Source organism: Balaenoptera ricei, chromosome 6, assembly GCF_028023285.1.
Source record: "Balaenoptera ricei isolate mBalRic1 chromosome 6, mBalRic1.hap2, whole genome shotgun sequence".
In the NCBI taxonomy this organism is placed as follows: Eukaryota; Metazoa; Chordata; class Mammalia; order Artiodactyla; family Balaenopteridae; genus Balaenoptera; species Balaenoptera ricei.
The window spans coordinates 11,954,606-11,977,678 of NC_082644.1; the positions used below are offsets into that span (position 1 = coordinate 11,954,606).

General features: G+C 44.0%; 1 protein-coding gene and 1 non-coding gene across 5 annotated transcripts; both read left to right on the forward strand.

Annotated features, from left to right (window-relative positions):
• Positions 1-843: 843 nt before the first annotated feature.
• Positions 844-7,655, forward strand: STMN4 (stathmin 4). 4 transcript variants are annotated; one of them, XM_059926230.1, is made up of 6 exons: positions 844-856; positions 2,032-2,127; positions 2,798-2,878; positions 3,305-3,513; positions 4,346-4,537; positions 7,596-7,655. In XM_059926230.1, exons 1-6 carry the CDS (start codon positions 844-846, stop codon positions 7,653-7,655), a joined length of 651 nt encoding a protein of 216 aa, XP_059782213.1. The 4 variants fall into 4 exon arrangements, with proteins under 4 accessions (XP_059782213.1, XP_059782214.1, XP_059782215.1 ...); XM_059926231.1 differs by lacking the exon at positions 2,798-2,878; XM_059926232.1 differs by lacking the exon at positions 2,798-2,878 and having other exon boundaries at positions 3,308-3,513.
• On the forward strand, positions 1,232-1,304 carry TRNAA-UGC (transfer RNA alanine (anticodon UGC)). Its single transcript has one exon. It is a non-coding gene; the product is annotated as a tRNA-Ala (tRNA).
• Positions 7,656-23,073: the final 15,418 nt, after the last annotated feature.

Sequence of the window (23,073 nt, forward strand, 5' to 3'; positions counted from 1 at the left end):
CTCCTGCTTAATTTCGACTCATCATTCAGCAGTTCCAGTGTTGCTAACACCAGGGGGCCCCCTTCCTAGCTCCCCAGGCCTCGTGCTGAGTCTGGAGCCCTGTCTCTGAGCTCCCATAGTAATCCTGAATGCTGATTTCCATCTCTGCGCGAATCACATAATGATTACATTATTCCTTAGTATTTGTTTCTTCTCATAGGCCAGGGTTGTCTTAAAGGGGGTCAAGCAGTGCTTAGAACACTGGTTCAGGGCAGGCAAGGGGGAAGAGAGTGAGGGGGCAACTGAAGAGGTATTTTGACATCCTCTGTCCAATGTCAGAATGCTCTGGGCAGGAAGGTCCGGGCTGGGTGTAGGGAGGAATTCAGGACACAGAGTTATTTTGCAAATACCTCCCAGGCGATTCTGGCTTAGGTTTTTTCTCACCTTAACCTTTCCTTTGGACCAGGCCACTGAGCTGCACAGGGAGACAGATGAACATCCATTGATACATTCAGTTTGGGGAAACCCATGTTTGAGACTCAGGGGGTCTTGCGATTGGGAAACCAATTATGAAATTATAAACTTCTCAATTATGAAATTTTCCACGTTCAGTGCTTGGAAACTGAACTTGACTGAGTGACGTGGAAGAAGGGGGGGGGGTCGGTGTTTGGGGAAGGGAGAGTCAGCCTGGAGGTGGGGGCAGATGAGGTACCTCCTGGGATTTCCTCCCCAGTTGTGTAAAGACCTTCCTTATGCGAATAACCTGTCAGCTAAAATGATCTGCTTTTCGGATTTGTGACAGTGTCCTGAGCTGGTGGCAGACCCTGACTTTCACTAGGACTCACCTCTCACATTCCAGAAAACATGACCCTCGCAGGTAGGTACAAAAACCGTTTATGTAATGGGGCACTGCAGCATAGGGTATTTCTGTACCTGCATAGATGTACTTACATGTGCATAGAAAAGATAAAAGGCTGACAGGAAATACACCTAAGGGTTAAAAGAGGTTATCTTTGGATGAGGGGTGGGATCACAGCTGAGCTCTTCTTCCGTTTACTCATCTGCACTTGTTTTTAAAAAAGTCTTTACAATGCCCATGTATCATTTTTGCAGTTAATCCTGTTTTCAATTTGTGAAAGGAAATGAGGGGAGAGTTCAGGGCAGTAGGGATGGGGGAGGGGCCGACAGGAGCACACACCAGGGCCCAGAGGGGGTGGGTTGGACTGGACCCAACAAATCAACTCTAGAGAATTCCCTGGTGGTCCAGTGGCTAGGACTCAGCGCTTGCACTGCCGAGGGCCTGGGTTCGATCCCTAGCCAGGAAACTAAGATCCCGCAAGCTGTGCGACATGGCAAAACAAAAACAAAAACAAAAACCCAATAGATATCAGCTCTAACTCGTGACCTCCCAGTTTCCAAATCCTCCCCAAACACTGAGAGACCAAATGGGGGTGGGGGGACCCCTCCAGCCCTCATGGACACCAACCCCACTGGCTTTGACCACTGCACTGGGATGGTCAGGGAAAGCTCACAGCCTGACCTTGTCACCCAGGGAGAGGCAGGACCGCAGGGATGGCAGTGGCCTTCTTTACCTTCAGGGAAGCACTGCCAAGTACTCTGAGAATGGAGTGTGGGTTTCCTCCGTCCTGGAGCAAAAGGAACAGAATGTCCTGGGCACGTACGGGGACATAGAATGTGAGGTCCAGGGTGCCGGTGGGGGCGAGGGCACTGGCGCTTGGGGTCCATACCTGCAGGCATTTTGTGTTCAGTACCACAAAGGGAGATGATGTGCTGGAGAGAAGATGGGGTCCTCTGGGTGCGCTGGAAGGCGCAGGTGGACGGAAGTGGGTCCAAATCACACACAGGGATCCTGAATGGGGCTGCTCAGGGCAAAAGGGGCTGGATCTCCAGCCAAGGGGTGGATTTGGGTGGTTTGGGTGCCTCTGTGGAGCTCGGTGACCCCCCGCTGCTCAGGCACCCACACTTGCATGGGTGCTGGCTTCTGAGTCTAGGAAGGGGGTCGCCCTCTTCACCTGTCGGGTGTTTCCACAGCCTACAAAGAGAAGATGAAGGAGCTACCGCTGGTGTCCTTGTTCTGCTCCTGTTTCCTGGCAGACCCCCTGAATAAGTCATCCTATAAATATGAAGGTACGTGAGGGTCACAGTCAGGAGAGGAAGGACGGAAGCTTCCTGTAGCTTGCATCCAGGAGGCCAGCACCTCCACCGCAGTTTCCTGAAAATCTCCTCCCTACATCGCATTCTCTTTCCCAGAGCCAGTAAAATCACCACAGCTGATTCTGAGGGTCTAAGTTCCACGCGAAGGTGGGCGTGGGGCTGCAGCCTGGGGTACCAGACAGCAGCTGGGGGTCTGAGTCAGACCCTCTGCAGAGTGCCCTCGATCTCAGCTTTTGTTCATGCGTGTAACAGATGGGTACCGTGGAGGACGCAGAGGCCGAGTAGACAGGGGGTCTGCCCTCGGGGACACCTAGCCTAGAAGGGGGACAGTCATGGTGTAAATGAGCTGCCCACAGGTCTCCTCAGTGAAGGGTTGAGAATGCTCTGAGCAGGTCCAGATGTGGCAAGGGACTTCCGCTCTTCAGCCACCCAAGGAGGCTCAGGGATCGCTATGCCACCTGAGCCCTGTGACAGGTCCCAGGACACTGGCAGGGAACACTGAATGGCCACGTCCTGATTGGAGGTGGTGGTCAGGGAATAGGTCACCTCTTAGTTTCCTGGGGCTTCAAAGGAAAGGATGGGTTTGGTCTGGAAATGACAGGTGGGAGTGCTTGGGTCACCTGAGATTGTTTTTTCTGTTTAGGCTGGTGTGGGAGAGAGTGTAGGAGAAAAGATGAAAGCCAGCGGAGAGACAGTACTGACTGGAGAGAAAGAAGAGAGCAGGGTAGGAGGGGGCAGGGGGAGAGGTGTCCGAAGGCTGAACCATCGGATCGGTAGTGGGGCAAGGAGTGGACGGGAGGTGGGTGGTAAGTAAACGCCTCAGTGTGTGCCAACATGAGCAAGAGCTCAGCTACTGGAGGAACCTTGTCAGAAGCAGAAGCAAAGCCAGTTGCTACAGCCATTATTAGGAATCCCTTATCCTGGGGCCCCTGCTCTCAGAGTCTGAGACCTTCCTGTGGGCTACCAACTCCTTCAGCCCCATCAGAGCCCAGCGACGTTCGGTGCCATGTTTAGGACAGAACCAGAACCCTGGTCATTGGTCTGCCTTGGGGACCCCAGACCTCCCATGTATGTGTGCATGTGTGCATGCTTTAGGGGGGGCCCCATATGGTCTTCAGGGGGTGAGCAGCCCCTTTTCTGCTCTCTGCAGCAGACACGGTGGACCTGAACTGGTGTGTAATTTCCGACATGGAAGTCATCGAGCTGAACAAATGCACCTCTGGCCAGTCCTTTGAAGTCATCCTGAAGCCACCCTCCTTTGATGGGGTGCCCGAGTTCAATGCCTCCCTCCCCAGGAGGCGAGACCCATCACTGGAAGAAATCCAGAAGAAGCTGGAAGCGGCTGAGGAGAGAAGGAAGGTCAGTGCTGTCCTGTTTTCCCCTCTGTCTGAACGTGAGGGGGAGGATGTTGAGGAAGACAGGCGGTGGCTCTGAGCTGGGGTGTCAGGTCACCACCAGCTGATAGATATTTAGGCAGCTCTTCCAGGTACCGGGCAGAGAATGAGACACCACTGAGGGAAACAAAGAGGTAAAAGCCCCAGGTCGCTAGGAGTTCGGTTAGGGGGATAAGTCACTGAATTTCATAACTCCCAGAGGTGACCTTATCGTGACAAGGTAAGACATTGACCAACACTGTGGATTTAGGGAAAGGCTAGACAATTAAGGAAAGGGGTCCTTCACTGGAGGAGGGGGAAGAAGGTCACGGCGTGGTATACCTTCACCCCTTGGTGCGCCTTCCTTGCTCTCTATGGATTCGTATGGCCCAAGTCTTATGCCATTTCTGCGTAAGCTTTCCTTCATCTTTGAAGCTGAAAATTATCACCCTTGAATTCCTAGAGCACTTCTTGTCTATCTCTCAAGGCATATGTCGCATGCTAGCCTGGGTTAGAGTTATTTATACATGTCTTGTCTCTAGTAGACTTTTTTCTTTCCCAAGTGGCTGGAATAGTGCCTGGTACTTAGTATCTGGCCACTCCATATTTGTGAATGAATGAATGAATGAATGATGGCAAAGAGGACCGAGGGTCCAGTGGGAGAATCCAGGAAGTGTCCTTGCTTCCTGCCCACAGGCCGGGCAACCAGGCTCAGGGAGACGTGTGTTCTGAGTGTGGAGCTCTTAAGTCATGACGCTAAGAACACACCCCGGCATGTTCACCCTCAAGGGCCTCTTTCTCCCTTCATGCTCCACTAGTACCAGGAAGCTGAGCTCCTGAAGCACCTGGCAGAGAAGCGAGAACATGAGCGGGAGGTGATCCAAAAAGCCATTGAGGAAAACAACAACTTCATCAAGATGGCAAAGGAAAAACTGGCTCAGAAGATGGAGTCCAATAAGGAGAACCGGGAGGCCCACCTTGCCGCCATGTTGGAACGGCTGCAAGAGAAGGTAAGTGGCCTCGGATCAGAGAGGAGACTCTTGGGACCTGTTCTTCCTTCCACGGCAAGTATAATGGACACGCAGATCATTTCAGGGAGCAAGCAGCCTCAGGCTAGAATTCTGTTAGGCTAGATCCTTAGAGAGTTCCAAGGGATGATTTGGGAAGTCAGAGGCAAGAAACATGAACCGAGCTTTGGAATTCCTTGGGTGACATGCTGCCCAGCTACACAATCGAAATTTCTCATTGTCTGAGGGAGATCAGACCTCTTATCTTCTAGAGAAAGCCTGCCTAATGCAGGGGAGTAGGGATGAACAGGCAGTTATACATTCCTGGCTTCATCCTTGAATGGACCGATTTGACTTAATGAAAGATGCTGACTTGAGCTCTTGGCTCTAAGCCAAGGGCATGATGAGCTGAGTTGCCCGTCGAGCAGGAAACACAATCCTCTCCAAATCTCTTGATATGGACTGAGTGAGTCACTGGTCTTTCCAATATTCTGCCTTTTGTCAATAAACCAAATGGTGTCACCTGAATACGAGAAATGTGAGAGACTGGGGTTGGTCCCACGTGTCAGTGGAATAACAGCCCATTCTGCTGAGAACATGCTGGCCTCATTTGCTGAGTCCCACGGCTGCCCCCGTTTCTTCTGCGGCTCCTGGGAGAGCTCCAGCTCTGTGTTTTATTTCCAGGCGCCGCCTGCTGCGCGGTGACTCCCGGGACCCGATCGGTGGCCTCGTCCCATGGTGAGCTGCGTGGTCCCCGCTCCTTTCTGCCCAACCACCTAGAGTCTCAGGCCCTTGGCAAAGCTACTACAAAGATCTGGTTTCTTCACAGGGGATCTGGATGTGGTGTAGGCCCTGCAGCTGGCCAGCATGGGGCAGGTCCTCCGCTCTCTTTCTCCATCCTTCTAGGGGCAGCAAGGCCTCCATCAAGTATCACATGGGAGGGAAGTGTTCCGGGTCTGATTTCAGGCTTCCCCAGTTATTGAGGGATGGGTAGGAGCAAACTCTTGCAGGAAATAAAAAAGTAGGGATTGGGATAGGATGGGGCATGGGTTCCTAGGCTAAACCCAAGGGAAATATTGAGGCTAGAGCCATGATATGGGATTGAAAATCTGCAAAACACTTTTATTTCATCATACCCCTATCCTCACAATGAGGTAAGCATGATGGGTGTTATTCTTATTTTACTGATGAGGAAACCATGTTAGAGGAGGTCAAATGACTTGTCCAGGGTCACACAGCCACTAAGCAGTGGAGCTGGGACTAGAGCCCAGTTCTCTGGATATGAGGCCAGGTGGCTCTTTTTTCTTTCTTTCTTTCTTTTTTTAAAAATTTGGCCGTGCCATGAGGCATGTGGGATCTTAGTTCCCCAGCCAGGGATCAAACCCGCGGCCCCTGCATTGGAAGCACGGAATCTTAACCACTGGACCGCCAGGGAAGTCCCAGGTGGCTCTTTCAATGCTTGTTTCAGGGACACCAGCCCACAATCATCCCGCCGGCCTTTTGTCAGACAGGGAGCCACTGGAGGCCAAGGAAAGGGAGTCCAGAAACCTAGGGTTCTCTTCAGTGAGCTCACTTGGGAATAGAGGTAGATTCTGAGCTGGAGAGATTGGGAAGGTCCACAGTCTGGAGGAAGAGCTTTGGAAGTGAGATAAGCCTCAAAGAAACAAGATGTCAGAGCAGACATTTGGGTGAGCTTCACACCTCTGGAATCTTGACCACTCTTCACCTTTGCCCAATGATGAAGGCAGGAGGTGGGATGAGAGACAGGTGTGTGCTCTGCCCCAGGCCAGGGACACCTATAATGATGTCTCTTTGTCAGTACTTGTGTGAATCACTGGCCATCCGCACCAGACTCACTTGGTGTAAAGTTTAAAACTACAGATACCTGGACCCTACTCCAGACCTACCAATCCCGGCTCTCTAGGGATGGTGCCTGAGGACCTCAGTTTAACCAGCTTCTCAGGTCATGCTGATGCACAGCAAGGTTGAGAACCACTGCCCTAGACGTACCACTCCCCACACTTTCCCCAGGGACATGGAAAGTTCTCGGGCCTCTCCAGGGACAGATCTGTAGTTTAAGGTACATCCTGGGACCCTGGGCTGCCTCAGTGGGTCTCCCCCAGGCTGACCCATACCTGGATGTGATGATATCTGGGTGGATGCCAGGCTCTGGCAGAGACGGGATTTACTGAGCACCTAGCATGCACAAAGTGCCATATGAGGAACTGGGAGATACAAAGAGGAAAAGACGTGCTCCCTGCCCACAAGGAGGACCCAGATGTCTTCACCATGAGCAGGGATGTAAGGTAGACCGAGATAAGCCCTAGAAGTGAACACTAAAATCACAGAATTCTAGAGGTAAAAGAGCTTCCCATCCATGCCCCTCCCTTTCAATACCAGAGAACGGAGCCTGACGGGTGAAGTGAGCTGGTCAAAGTCACACAGCTGATGGGCGTTTGAAGTCAGATCCTATCGTTTGGTTTGATGATGCTGGGACACAAAAGAGGATTCTTTTACCACACTTACAAAAAAAGCCACTTTGTGGAGCTGGACATTTCCAGAAGTTCTTTAGTCGATTTATACTTTACAAGCCCTCACCTTTCGTCAGGGGGCTTAAGACAACCCTCGCTAAGGAGATGAGCAGGAAACACAAGGGCAGTCCAGCTGCCTGTGTGCAGGGGCCACCTGCAGTGAGTTCTACCTGCTCTTCTGGCACAAGCTACATGGAGCTACTCCTTACATTAAGTCAAGCCGTGTAATCAGTGCAGCCCCCAGACGGCCAGGTAAGGGCGGCGGAGGCTGGTGGTCCCTGCCAGGTGGGTTCCCCCGGGGAGGCTGTGTCTAGTCAACGAGCATCCAGGGGCCCCACCAGCAGGCTCGCTCACCTGCCTCCTGCCAGCCTCACCTGCCACCTTCTGCCCCTTCTCAGGACGCCTTTGCAGACCCTGCTCGTCACTTCCTGTGGTGGCCACACTCTTTGCTTTGGCTCTCCTGCCCCTCGGCCTCCCTTTATCCTGGGGAAGCCCGTGTGACCTGTCCTTTTCCCTCCCTTCCTTCCCAGGACAAGCACGCGGAGGAGGTGCGGAAAAACAAGGAGCTGAAGGAGGAGGCCTCCCGGTAAAGCCCAGAGGCAAAGAAGTTTCCAGAACGGCCGGACAGCTCCAGCGGCTCCGCAGTTCCCGAGGCAGCCTCGCCCGCCGCTGGCTGCTCTCCCAGCACTGGGGTTTGGGGGGAGGGGGGTGGCCAGGGGCGTTTCCTCTGCTTTTGGTGTTTGTACATGTTAAGAATTGACCTGTGAAGCCATCCTATTTGTTTCAGGGGAACAATGATGGGGTGGGAGAGGGGAGAAAAGGAGCCGAGGTTTGGAAAGGGAGACGGAGGACTCGTGGGCATTTGCTACCCAGCCCAGGGCAAGTCCTCGGCTTTTCTTCACAGTGAGCATCCGGGCACCGCCTTGAGGGAAGTTAAAATCAGGCGGTAGAATTCCAAGTGAAGGGCGGAGTCCTGGGTGGAGCGAGAGCTGCAGGGCTTGGCCGGAGACGCCAGCAGGGGGTGTGGGGGGCCCTGCGGCTGGGGGATGAGGTCTGAGTGTGTGGGTGTGTGCGCGTGCGTGTGTCCGTGCGTGTGCGTGTGTGTGTTTTAACCATCATCTTTTGATCATCATGACCAATAATGAAACATTTACTCCAAGTCTCCGGTTTTTTATTTCTTGAATTTGTCCTTTGTGTGATTGATAGAACGTTCTTGAATTTGGTTTCTGCCCATCAGGTGCCAGACGCCCCTTTTATTCCTTAGTTGGACCATCAGAGTATCTGAGGTGCTGGGTGAGGAGGGTTGAAACACGCCAGCCTTCTTTTTACCACCCCGCCCCCCGCCCCCCGTCCCCCGCTTGTGGGCTGCCCCGTGTTGGACTGAGTGCACTGAATTGGTAAGAAAACAAATCCAATTTTCCTTTGCATGGATTGACATTCTAACGTGGTCCCCAAGATGCAGAGTAAGAAGGAAGTCCTCACCTTAGGGGTGTGGGATGCTAGGTGGTCACAAATAGCGAGCTAGTGAGGAAATAAAACGTTTGTTAGTGGAAGGCAGAGGGGATCATTTCAGATCCAGCAGTCATCCCTTTATCCAGAACGCCAAACCACGGCTGGGAAAGGAGTCTCCCTCCTCCTATCCCTGCAAACAGGAGTGGGGTGGGGGCAGCCTGTGTGAACAGGATCCCAGGGCACCTCCCCACCCTGCCCCTCACACTGTAGTTTTGCACAGCTTTGTAAATAAATCGTTTGGTATTGCTATTTCCCCCGCCCCCACTAGTGGTACTGCAATTTAGCTTCATTTTAGAATAGGATAACAGGAGGGATCAGAGATGATGATGATGATGATGATGATGATGGCGGTGGTGGTAGCTAACACATAGGCAACATTTACTAGATGCCTGACAATTTTCTGAGTCAATATATATATATATACTCACTTAATCCTCACAACAACTCTATTATCCCATTTCGCAGACAAGACAACTGAGGTTTAGAAAGGTTAAGTAACTTGCTCAAGGCCACACAGGTTGTAAGTGAGAGAACAAAGACGTCAGTTCTGGTGTTTTGCTTCCAGGGTCCAAGTTCTTAGCTCCGGCACTGTGCTGCTTCTCAACACTCTCGAACTAGGATATAAGTCTTAGGACAGTGTTCCTCAGACTACGAGTTGTAACTCATTGGATTGTGAAATCAACTTAGTGTGTGCCACCCAAATTTAATTTTTTAAAAATAGGAATAGAAGAGAATTTAAATGGAAACGGAAATAGAAAATAACATATCAAAGTGATTCCAGGCAGTAACGGAGATATTGTTTTATGGAAATTGTATTTCAATTTTATATTTGTATGTAAGTTCCAGGTCATAGCATAAGATGTATTTATTTTTAACTTTTTATTTTATATTGGAGTACAGTTGATTAACAATGTCATGTTAGTTTCAGGTGTACAGCAAAGTGATTCAGTTATACATATACATGTATCTATTCTTTTTCAAATTCTTTGCTCAATATTATGTAACAACCTAAATGGGAAAAGAAGATGTATTTCTTACTAGAGGTTGCAGGCAAACCTTTGGAAAGTCACTGCCCTAGAATGAATAAGGAGCCCAAAGCTGTAACCCCAGGGGCTTCGGAAACCTGCTGTGCTTGAGAAAGTGAGAGGCTGTGACCATACCATCAAGAACTGTCTGCTTCTGGGGACTTCCCTGGTGGCGCAGTGGTTTAGAATCCACCTGCCAATGCAGGGGACACAGGTTCGAGCCCTGCTGCGGGAAGATCCCACATGCCGCAGGGCAACTAAGCCCGTGCGCCACAACTACTGAGCCTGCACTCTAGAGCTGCAAGCCACAACTACTGAGCCCATGTGCCACAACTACTGAAGCCCGTGTGCTTAGAGCCCGTGCTCTGCAGCAAGAGACGCCACCACAATGAGAAACCTGCACACCGCAACAAAGAGTAGCCCCTGCTCGCCGCAACTAGAGAAAGCCCACGTGCAGCAACGAAGACCCAATGCAACCAAAAATAAATAAATAAACTAATTAATAAAAAAAATTAAAAAAAAAAGAACTGTCTGCTTCTGAGTAAAAGGAGACAAGAGTGACCTCAAGGGTCTATTGCCACAAATTTATCCCACCAGCTTCTTCATCTTTTCATTGGAATACCCGAGGTCAAGAGGAAGGTCCATTCCCACCACCCTCTTTCACCAAACTCCTGCACTTTCCTTTCATTCCCTGATAAACCGTGTTGATCCACACCTCCATTGTTTGCACATTTAGGTTCCCTTGCTTAAGTTGCTCTTCCCTGCCTGGTTGAATTATTTCCTATGCATTCTTTTAAACTCAGTTTAGATATTAAGTTCCCTGACTCTGCCAATACTTCTGTACCTCTTAGATGTTTTGATTACTGTATGATTATATTTACCTATCTTTCTCAGATGTTAGACTTGAAATTCCTTGAAAACAGAAAACTAGTTTTATTCCTTGAAAACTAGTTTTATTAATCTTTGGGTCCCAGGCAATGGTTGCTCCAGCATGTCTGTATAGGATGGGATTAGAGGCAGTAATCTGGTTGAAAGAAAGGCCAGGGTACTTGTCTTGAAGCTTCCTTTGTATTGAATTTTACTGAAGCACTGTATGTAGGACTCAGAAAACACTATCAATTGCATATATCAAGGAAAAAAGGTGGTTGATCCAGATTATGCAGGAGACTAAAACCCATCACCAAGACCCCCCTGGGTCCCACTAATCTCCAATTCCTGTTGCTGAAAACTAAAAATTCTAATTATATGTCCAGCATGGAGCTCACTTCCAAGCATTAAAAAACAATTCTCACATTGAAAAGGTTTACAAAACCTTTCCATGGGGACAACCATGTGGGACATACATGAAACGCCCAAGGCAATTTTTCTTCAAATTTCAATTTGTATCAAAATCCCGGAGAGTTTGTTGAAATATACATTTCTTTGATGTGGGTGTTTGTAAATGGAAATAATTGACCAGGCTTATTGAAATTGTTATCTTTTGAGGATGTTGCCTTGGCACTTCCGTTTTAACAAGCCATTCTCCAGGTTTTTAGGGAGAGAATCATGACTACAGCTTGAGGAGTTCTGCACAATTAAGAACTAAACCATTGGCGGCATCTCTGAGGGCAAGAGGAGGGACAGGTTACTGACAGCTGGAGGCATTGGAGAAGACTTCATGGCATAGGTAGCACTTAAGCTGAGGTTTAAAGAGTGAGCAGACAGGAAGAGGTAGGCACAGGAGGACAAGGCTTGGGAGGTAGGTGTGGGAGCCATGAACCTTGGGCAATAGCTGCAGCCACAGAAGTAAATGAATTCCTCATCCAGGAAGAGTATCTGAAGGAAAGGGCTTTTGGGAGGCCTCTCATGATGTGGCAAGCTGAGAAACTGGTGCCAATAAAGGGCAGAGTAAGGGCATATTTTAAATCCTGAGATCCCAAACCAGTGGTTTTCAACGGGGTCTGCAGTGCCCCCTAGAGGTCATTTTGTAATTGTGTGGCAAGAATTTTGGTTAATACGTGGAGCCGACTCAGCTCTTCCTTTGAGTGGGTGAAGACGAAGTATGCTAGACGTTCACCAAGAGAATGTCCACATCACACTCAGCCTCTGAATGTAAGTGAGAAACTTGCTTATGATTATCTAAGCCCAGAACCTAACTCAGTGTTACATATATACACAAACTCCCTCCCACACCCCAGTGACTTTTGCAGGAATGTGACTCCTCTGCTGTGCCAGTCTTAGGTCTTTGCTCCATGATCTATCCATTCTTCTGTGCTCTATCCTTGGCTCCTGAGTCCTATTCCTCTCCATTCACTTTGTCTTTGGACTTGATTCTTTTCTCCTGACCAGCACCTTCTTACAGACAAAAGGCTAATTTGGACCCACTCTGACAAAACTTAAAAGCAAGCCTTGAAAGAATCATACTGCTTTCAAGTAAATTATAGGCATGCCAGAACAAAGTCCAAACCGGGTCCAACAACGTAAAATTAAAAATATCTGGCATCTAATAAAAATCTACAGACAGGCATACAAAGAAGCATGATAATATTGCATATAATCAGGAGAAAAATCTATGGAAGCAAATATAGAAATGACAGCTATGATGGAATTAGTAGACAAAGATTTAAAAACAGCCACTAGAAAAGGAACCCTCTTGCACTGCTGGTGGGAATGTAAATTGATACAGTCACTACGGAGAACAGTATGGAGGTCCCTTAAAAAACTAAAATCAGGATTACCATATGACCCAGCAATCCCACTGCTGGGCATATACCCAGAGAAAACCATAATTCAAAAAGACACATGCACCCCAAAGTTCATTGCAGCACTATTTACAATAGCCAGGTCATGGAAGCAACCTAAATGTCCATCAACAGACAAATGGATAAAGAAGATGTGGTACATATATACAGTGGAATATTACTCAGCCATAAAAAGGAATGAAATTGGGTCATTTGTAGAGACGTGGATGGACCTAGAGACTGTCATACAGAGTGAAGTAAGTCAGAAAGAGAAAAACAAATATTGTATATTAACACATATATGTGGAATCTAGAAAAATGGTACAGATGAACCAGTTTGCAAGGCAGAAATAGAGACACAGATGTAGAGAACAAACATATGGACACCAAGGGGGGAAAGGGGGGGTGGGATGAATTGGGAAATTGGGATTGACATATATACACTAATATGACTAATATGTATAAAATAGATAACTAATGAGAACCTGCTGTATAGCACAGGGAACGCTACTTCACTTCGCTGTACAGTAGAAACTAGCCCGAGAGCTACAACTAAAACAGTGATGACGACAACAAGGAAGATGACAACCACAAAAACAAAGAGATATAGCTAACGAGCCAAGACTGGAGATAAGATGTAATATTTAAAAAGTCCAATCCAATCCAAAACAAGATAGGAAAAAAGGAACAAAACTCTGGGACAATTGTAAAACAAATAGCAAATGGTATATTTATATCTAACCATATAGATATTTTTTCTTTACTTTTTTTTTACAGTTTTATTGAGATATAATCAACCTATAGCACTGTGTAAGTTTAAGGTGTACAGCCTAATGATTTGACTTACATATATTGTGAAATGATTACCATGATAAGTTTAGTTAATATTTATCATCTTGTATAGAAACACACACAAAATTGTTTTTTTTCCCCTAGTGATGAGAACTCATAAGATTTGCTCTCTTAACAACTTTCAAATATACCATGTGGATAATTACATTAAACTTAAATGGTCTAAACACTCCAATTACAAAGCATAGAGTGCTAGACACAAGTAACCCAGTTTCAATATAAATACAAAGATAGGTTACAAGTAAAAGGATAAAGATATATCATGCAAGCACTAATCAAAAGAAAGCTGGAGTGACCGTATTCTTATCAGACTAAGTAAGATTTCAAAATAAGAATTACTACCAGGCATAAAAAGGGACAATATATAATGATAAAGGAGGCAATTTATCAAGAGAAAACAATTCTAAATATATGTGCATCTAATAACAGAGTTTCAGAATACATGGGGCAAAACTTAATAAGACTGAAAGGAGAAATAGTTGACCAACTAGAACACTATATCCAACAACAGCAGAGTATACATTCTTTTTTAAGTGCACATGGAATTCATCAAGATGGACTAAATTCTGGTCCATAAAACAAGTTTCAAAAAGTTCAATAGGATGGAAATCATACAAAATAAATTTTCTGACTCTAGGGAATTAAAGCAGAAAATTAGTAACAGAAAGATCTTTGGAAAACTAAAATATTTGGGAATTAAACTACACACTCTAAATAACCCATGAGGGAAAGCATAAATCACAAGGAAAATTAGAAATATTTTGAACTAAATGAAAAAAGCACAATATATCATAAATTATGAGATGCAGCTAAAGAAATGTTTAAAGAGAAATTTATAACTTTAAATGCTTATATTAGAAAAGAGGGAAGATCTCAAATCAATAATTTAAGTTTTTACCTTAAGAATTTAGAAAAGCAAGAACAAAATAAACCCAAAGTAGCCAGAAGGAAAGCAAAAAGATAAGAGCAGAAATCAATAAAATTAGAAACAGAAAGACACAGATGGCCAACAGGCACATGAAAAATGCTCAATATTGCTAATTATTAGAGAAATGCAAATAAAAACTACAATGAAGTATCACCTCATACCTCACACCAGTCAGAATGGCCATCATTAAAAAGTCTACAAACAATAAATGCTGGAGAGGGTGCCGAGAAAAGGGAACCCTCTTACACTGTTGGTGGGAATGTAAATTGGTGCAGCCACTGTGGAGAACAGTACGGAGATTCCTTAAAAAGCTAAAAATAGAGTTATCATATGATCCTGCAATCCCACTCCTGGGCATATATCTGGACAAAACTGTAATTCAAAAGGATACACGCACCCCAATATCACAGCAGTGCTATTTGCAATAGCCAAGACATGGAAGCAACCTAAATGTCCATCGACAGAGGAATGGACAAAGAAGATGTGGTATATATACACAATGGAATATTACTCAGACAAAGAAAAGAACGTAATAATGCCATTTGCAGCAAAGTGGATGGACCTGCAGATTATCATATTAAGTGAAGTTAGTCAGACAGAGAAAGACAAACTTCATATGATATCACTTATATGTGGAATCTAAAAAAACGATACAAATGAACTGATTTACAAAACAGAAATAGACTCACAGACATAGAAAACAAAGTTATGGTTACCAGAGGAGAGAGCATGGGGTGCGGGAAGATAAATTAGAAGTTTGGGATTGATATATACACACTACTATACATAAAATATGTAAACAACAAGGACCTACTGTATAGCACAGGGGACTATACTCAGTGTCTTGTAATAACCTATAATGGAAAAGACTCTGAAAAAGAATATATGTATATATATGTATAACTGAATCACTTTGCTGCATATTTGAAAGTAACACAACACTGTAAATTAACTATACTTCAATAGAAGATACTATCATATACAATACTCTCTTCCCTCTAACACTCCAAAAACAAACAAACAACTCTCCCCCCCCCAAAAAAACCCCCAAAACAAAACAGAAAGACAATAGCTACTTGTTTCTCTGGGTGAAAATATGAAAACTATAATACCTCATGGATAATGTTGAGTTTGGATTCCTTGGAAGTGTGATGCAGGATAATGCTTCTCAAACTGGCACACGATATTCAGGGATATACAAAGCTACAAGACAAAAATTGCATATTTTCCTAGAAGATTGTTTTTATTGGAAAGTTGGGGGAAAATATTGTTATGATAAAATATAAAAATCAAATACAAAACAAAAATGCACCTAGATATTTTTATTGTATTAAAAACACATAATGTAAAATTTACCATCCTAACCATTTTTAAGTGTACAGTTCAGTAATGTTCATTATATTCACATTGTTGTGAAACAGATTTCCAGAACTTTTTAATCTCGCAAGGCACCCATTAAACAACAACTTCCCTTTCCCCCAACCCTCCAGCCCCTGGTAACCACATTCTACTTTCTATTTCTACGCGTTTGACTACATTAGATACCTCATGTAAGTGGAATCAGACAGTATTTGTCTTTTTGTGACTGGCTTATTTCACTTAGCATGATGTCCTTAAGGTTCATCCATGTTGTAGCACATAACAGGATTTCCTTCCTTTTTAAAGCTGAATACTATTCCACTGTACATATTTTGTTTATCCATTCATCCATTGATGGATACTTGGGTCACTTCCACCACTTGGCTAATGGGAATAATGCTGATATGAATATGGGTGTACAGATATCTCTTCAAGACTCTTCCTTCAATTCTTTTGGATATACATCCAGAAATGGGGTTGCTGGATCACATGGTAATTCTGTTTTTAATTTTTGGAAGAACTATCACACTGTTTTCCATAGCCATTGCAAAAGTGTGAGGAAAAAACAAAGGATTCTAGGAATTCACTATACTCCACATACCCCAAGGATCGGCTTGCTCTCTTCTCTACAATTAGGGTCATTTTGGTGGAAAAGTTTGGGAAGTCTTGGTGTAGTGGTTGAAAATAACCATTAGAATCATTGCAACCTGAGTTTATGAATACTGGATCTGCTGTTAATTACCTCTGTGACTCTTGGTAAGTGACAAAACCTTTTGAAGTTTTAGTTATCTATCTCTAAAATAAAGATTCAATAACTACTATAGCTAAAATGCTTATCACAGCGCCTGGCACACAGCTAATGTTCAGTGAAGAGTAACTAGTGATATTCCATCACTGGTCTCTGAAATGACATCAAAGTTTACTTCCTCTTCCTCATGATATTGTTATCATAATATCTTCCTCATGATAAGATATTTTAAAATATCTAACATGTCCACCCTTCTCCTCAGGTAAACTTTCCATGTATCTCCAATGATTACTTGCATATAATGTTTATTTTCTCTAGAGGCTTTCTAGGAGCCTATATCTCTCTTAAAGTGTGATACTCCCTGTCATGTACTACTTTTGTGAATCCAAATGGGTCTGGCCATTTTAGCAAACCATTTGGTGATATATAACATGACCCTTAAAAAATGTCCATAACCATTGATTTACTTTCTTTCTAGGAAACTAATCTAAAGAAATATTCTGAGATACAAAGTTTATGGACAATAATGCTCATCAGGGTATTAAATATAATATTAAAATGCAACTAATGTTACTGTCTGTCAATAGGGAAATAATTTAAAAAGTATGGGACAGTTATACACTGAATGTTTGGAAAAATTTCAAATGTTATAGGGAGCTTGATTCAGCAGACCATGTGAAAAAAAAATTATATAACTTTAAGTGGAAAAAGCATGACATCAAATTATATATAATTTAGTAATTCTTAACCATATAAAATTATACAGGCATAAACACACCAGAATGCTAATTTATGTGTATAGCTTTTCATTCTGCTGAAATCCTATTATGATTTAGTTACTGTGCAAGTTTCTGAGGATACAAATAGATACAATAAAAATTCTTTTTCTGTAGAGACCTTCAAGATGGCGGAAGAGTAAGACGCGGAGATCACCTTCCTCCCCACAAATACGTCAGAAATACATTTACACGTGGAACTGCTCCTACAGAACACCTACTGAGCGCTGGCAGAAGACCTCAGACCTCCCAAAAGGTAAGAAATTCCCCCCCGTACTTGGGTAGGGCAAAAGAAAAAAGAAATAACAGAGACAAAAGAACAGGGATGGGACCTACCCCAGTGAGAGGGAGCCGTGAAGGAGGAAAGGTTTCCACACACTAGGAGCCCCTTCGCGGGCAGAGACTGCGGGGGGCAGAGGGGGGAAGCTTCGGAGCCACGGAGGAGAGCGCAGCCACAGGGGTGCGGAGGGCAAAGCGGAGAGGTTCCCGCACGGAGGAGCGGCGCCGAGCAGCACTCACCAGCCCGAGAGGCTTGTCTGCTCCCCCGCCGGGGCGGGCGGGGCTGGGAGCTGAGGCTCGGGCTTCGGTCGGATCGCAGGGAGAGGACTGGGGCTGGCGGCGTGAACACAGCCTGAAGGGGTTAGTGCGCCACAGCTAGCCGGGAGGGAGACCGGGAAAAAGTCTGCAGCTGCCGAAGAGGCAAGAGACTTTTTCTTGCCTCTTTGTTTCCTGGTGCGGGAGGAGAGGGGATTCAGAGCGCCGCCTAAACGAGCTCCAGAGCCGGGCGCGAGCCGCGGCTCTCAGCGCGGACCCCAGAGACGGGCGTGAGACGCTAAGGCTGCTGCTGCCGCCACCAAGAAGCCTGTGTGTGAGCACAGGTCACTCTCCACACCGCCCCTCCCGGGAGCCAGTGCAGCCCGCCACTGCCAGGGTCCCGTGATCCAGGGACAACATCCCCCGGGAGAACGCACTGCGCGCCTCAGGCTGGTGCAACGTCACGACGCCTCTGACGCCGCAGGCTCGCCCCACATCCGTGCCCCTCCCTCCCCCCTGGCCTGAGTGAGCCAGAGCCCCGGAAGCAGCTGCTCCTTTAACCCCGTCCTGACTGAGCGAAGATCAGACGCCCTCAGGCGACCTACACGCAGAGGCGGGTCCAAATCCAAAGCTGAACCCGGGGAGCTGTGCGAACAAGGAAGAGAAAGGGAAATCTCTCCATGCAGCCTCAGGAGCAGTGATTAAATTTCCACAATCAAATTGATGTACCTGCATCTGTGGAATACCTGATTGGACAACGAATCATCCCAAAATTGAGGTGGTGGACTTTAGGAGCAACGAGATATATATATTTTTCCTTTTTCTCTTTTTGTGAGTGTGTATGTGTATGCTTCTTTGTGTGACTTTGTCTGTATAGCTTTTCTTTTACCATTTGTCCTAGGGTTCTGTCTGTCCATTTTGTTTTTTATATAGTTTTTAGCACTTGTTATCTTTGGTGGATTTGTTTTTTCGTTTGCTTGCTCTCCTCTGTTTCTTTTTTTTTATTACTTTTAATTTTTTTATGTTTAATAATTTTTTATTTTAATAACTTTCTCTTTCTTTCTTTCCTTCTTTCTTTCTTTTTTTGTCACTTTTCTTCTGAGCCGTGTGGCTGACAGGGTGTTGGTGCTCCAGCTGGGTGTCAGGCCAGGGCCTCTGAGGTGGGAGAGCCGAGTTCAGGACATTGGTCCGCCAGAGACCTCCCGGCTCCACGTAATATCAAATGGCGAGAGCTCTCCCAGAGATCTCCACCTCAATGCTAAGACCCAGCTCCACTCAACGACCAGCAAGCTACAGTGCTGGACACCCTATGCCAAACAACTAGCAAGACAGGAACATAACCCCACCCATTAGCAGATAGGCTGCCTAAAATCATAATAAGTTCACAGACACCCCAAAACACATCACTAGATGCGGTCCTGCCCACCAGAAAGACAAGATCCAGCCTCATCCACCAGAACACAGGTACCAGTCCCCTCCACCAGGAAGCCTACACAACCCACTGAACTAACCATAGCCACTGGGGGCAGACACCAAAAACAACGGGAACTACGAACCTACAGCCTGCAAAAAGGAGACCCCAAACACAGTAAGTTAAGCAAAAGGAGAAGACAGAGAAACACACAACAGACGAAGGAGCAAGGTAAAAATCCATCAGACCAAACAAAGGAAGAGGAAATAGGCAGTCTACCTGAAAAAGCATTCAGAGTAATGATAGTAAAGATGATCCAAAATCTTGGAAACAGAATGGAGAAAATACAAGAAACGTTTAACAAGGACCTAGAAGAACTAAAGAGCAAACAACAATGATGAACAACACAATAAATGAAATTAAAAATTCTTTAGGAGGAATCAATAGCAGAATAACTGAGGCAGAAGAACAGATAAGTGACCTGGAAGATAAAATAGTGGAAATAACTACTGCAGAGCAGAATAAAGAAAAAAGAATGAAAAGAATTGAGGACAGTCTCAGAGAGCTCTGGGACAACATTAAACACACAAACTTTCGAATTATAGGGGTCCTAGAAGAAGAAGAGAAAAAGAAAGGGACTGAGAAAATATTTGAAGAGATTATAGTTGAAAACTTTCCTAATATGGGAAAGGAGATAGTTAATCAAGTCCAGGAAGCACAGAGAGTCCCATACAGGATAAATCCAAGGAGAAACATGCCAAGACACATATTAATCAAACTATCAAAAATTAAGTACAAAGAAAAACTATTAAAAGCAACAAGGGAAAAACAACAAATAACATACAAGGGAATCCCCATAAGCTTAACAGCTGATCTTTCAGCAGAAACTCTGCAGGCCAGAAGGCAGTGGCAGGACATATTTAAAGTGATGAATAGGAAAAACCTACAACCAAGATTACTCTACCCAGAAAGGATCTCATTCAGATTCGACAGAGAAATTAAAACCTTTACAGACAAGCAAAAGCTAAGAGAATTCAGCACCACCAAACCAGCTTTACAACAAATGCTAAAGGAACTTCTCTAGGCAGGAAACACAAGAGAAGGAAAAGACCTACAATAACAAACCCAAAACAATTAAGAAAATGGTAATAGGAACATACATGTCGATAACTACCTTAAATGTAAATGGATTAAGTGCTCCAAACAAAGACATATACTGGCTGAATGGATACAAAAACAAGTCTTTAAAATAAAGACTATTACAAGAGACAAAGAAGGACACTACATAATGATCAAGGGATCAATCCAAGAAGAAGATATAACAATTGTAAATATTTATGCACCCAACATAGGAGCACCTCAATACATAAGGCAAATGCTAACAGCCATAAAAGGGGAAATTGACAGTAACACAATCATAGTAGGGTACTTTAACACCCCACTTTCACCAATGGACAGATCATCAAAAATGAAAATAAATAAGGAAACACAAGCTTTAAATGATACATTAAACAAGATGGATGTAATTGATATGAGACTACATATCAATTACAGGAAAAAATCTGTAAAAAATACAAACACATGGAGGTTAAACAATACACTACTTAATAACCAAGAGATCACTGAAGAAATCAAAGAGGAAATCAAAAAATACCTAGACACAAATGACAATGAAATCACGACAACCCCAAACCTATGGGATGCAGCAAAAGCAGTTCTAAGAGGGAAGTTTATAGCAATACAATCCTACCTCAAGAAACAAGAAACATCTCAAATAAACAACCTAACCTTACACCTAAAGCAATTAGAGAAAGAAGAACAAAAAACCCCCTAATTTAGCAGAAGAAAAGATATCATAAAGATCAGATCAGAAATAAATGAAAAAGAAATGAAGGAAACGATAGCAAAGATCAATAAAACTAAAAGCTGGTTCTTTGAGAAGATAAACAAAATTGATAAACCATTAGCCAGACTCATCAAGAAAAAAAGGGAGAGGACTCAAATCAATAAAATTAGAAATGAAAAAGGAGAAGTAACAACTGACACTGCAGAAATACAAAGGATCATAGGAGATTACTACAAGCAACTCTATGCCAATAAAATGGACAACCTGGAAGAAATGGACAAATTCTTTGAAAAGCACAACCTTCCAAGACTGAACCAGGAAGAAACAGAAAATATAAACAGACCAATCACAAGCACTGAAGTTGAGACTGTGATTAAAAATCTTCCAACAAACAAAAGCCCAGGACAAATGGCTTCACAGGTGAATTCTATCAAATATTTACAGAAGAGCTAACACCTTTCCTTCTCAAACTCTTCCAAAATATAGCAGAGGGACGAGCATTCCCAAACTCATTCTATGAGGCCACCATCACCCTGATACCAAAACCAGACAAAGATGTCACAAAGAAAGAAAACTACAGGCCAATATCACTGATAAACATAGATGCAAATATCCTCAACGAAATACTAGCAAACAGAATCCAGCAGCACACTAAAAGGATCATACACCATGATCAAGTGGGGTTTATCCCAGGAATGCAAGGATTCTTCAATATGCACTAATCAATCTATGTGATAAACCATATTAACAAACTGAAGGATAAAAACCATATGATAATCTCAATAGATGCAGAAGAAACTTTCAAGGAAATTCAACACCATTTATGATAAAAACCCTCCAGAAACTAGGCATACAGGGAACTTACCTCAACATAATAAAGGCCATATATGACAAACACACAGCCAACATTGTTCTCAATCGTGAAAAATTGAAACCATTTCCACTAAGATCAGGAACAAGACAAGGTTGTCCACTCTCACCACTATTATTCAACATAGTTTTGGAAGTTTTAGCCACAGCAATCAGAGAAGAAAAAGAAATAAAAGGAATCCAAATTGGAAAAGAAGAAGTAAAGCTGTCACTATTTGCAGATGACATGATACTATACATAGAGAATCTCAAAGATGTTACCAGAAAACTACTAGAGCTAATCAATGAATTTGGTAAAGTAGCAGGATACAAAATTAATGCACAGAAATCTCTTGCATTCCTATACACTAATGATGAAAAATCTGAAAGAGAAATTAAGGAAACACTCCCATTTACCATTGCAACAAAAAGAATAAAATACCTAGGAATAAACCTACCTAAGGAGACAAAAGACCTGTATGCAGAAAACTATAAGACATTGATGAAAGAAATTAAAGATGATACCAACAGATGGAGAGATATACCATGGTCTTGGATTGGAAGAATCAACATTGTGAAAATGACTCTACTACCCAAAGCAATCCATAGATTCAATGCAATCCCTATCAAACTACCAATGGCATTTTTCACAGAACTAGAACAAAAAATTTCACAATTTGTATGGAAACCCAAAAGACCACAAATAGCCAAAGCAATCTTGAGAAAGAAAAACAGAGCTGGAGGAATCAAGCTACTACAAAGCTACAGTAATCAAGACAATATGGTACTGACACAAAAACAGAAATATAGATCAATGAAACAGGATAGAAAGCCCAGGGATAAACCCACGCACATATTGTCACCTTATTTTTGATAAAGGAGGCAAGAATATACAATGGAGAAAAGACAGCCTCTTCAATAAGTGGTGCTAGGAAAACTGGACAGCTACATGTAAAAGTATGAAATTAGAACACTCCCTAACACCATACACAAGAATAAACTCAAAACGGATTAAAGACCTAAATGTAAGGGCAGACAGTATAACACTCTTAGAGGAAAACATAGGCAGAACACTCTATGACATAAATCACAACAAGATCCTTTTTGACCCACGTCCTAGAGAAATAGAAATAAAAACAAAAAGAAACAAATGGGACCTAATGAAACTTAAAAGCTGTTGCACAGCAAAGGAAACCATAAACAAGATGAAAAGACAACCCTCAGAATGGGAGAAAATATTTTCAAAATAAGCAACTGACAAAGGATTAATCTCCAAAATATATAAGCAGCTCATGCAGCTCAATATGAAAAAAGCAAACAACCCAATCCAAAAATGGGCAGAAAACTTAATAGACTTTTCTCCAAAGAAGATAAACAGATTGCCAACAAACACATGAAAGAATGCTCAACATCACTAATCATTAGAGAAATGCAAATTAAAACTACAA

Excerpts from the sequence above, each read along its gene's own strand:
- STMN4 (XM_059926229.1), top strand. Across the intron at positions 2,128-2,797 it reads GTCATCCTATAAATATGAAG|GCTGGTGTGGGAGAGAGTGT; the intron begins GTACGTGAGGGT and ends TTTTCTGTTTAG. Across the intron at positions 3,514-4,345 it reads CGGCTGAGGAGAGAAGGAAG|TACCAGGAAGCTGAGCTCCT; the intron begins GTCAGTGCTGTC and ends ATGCTCCACTAG.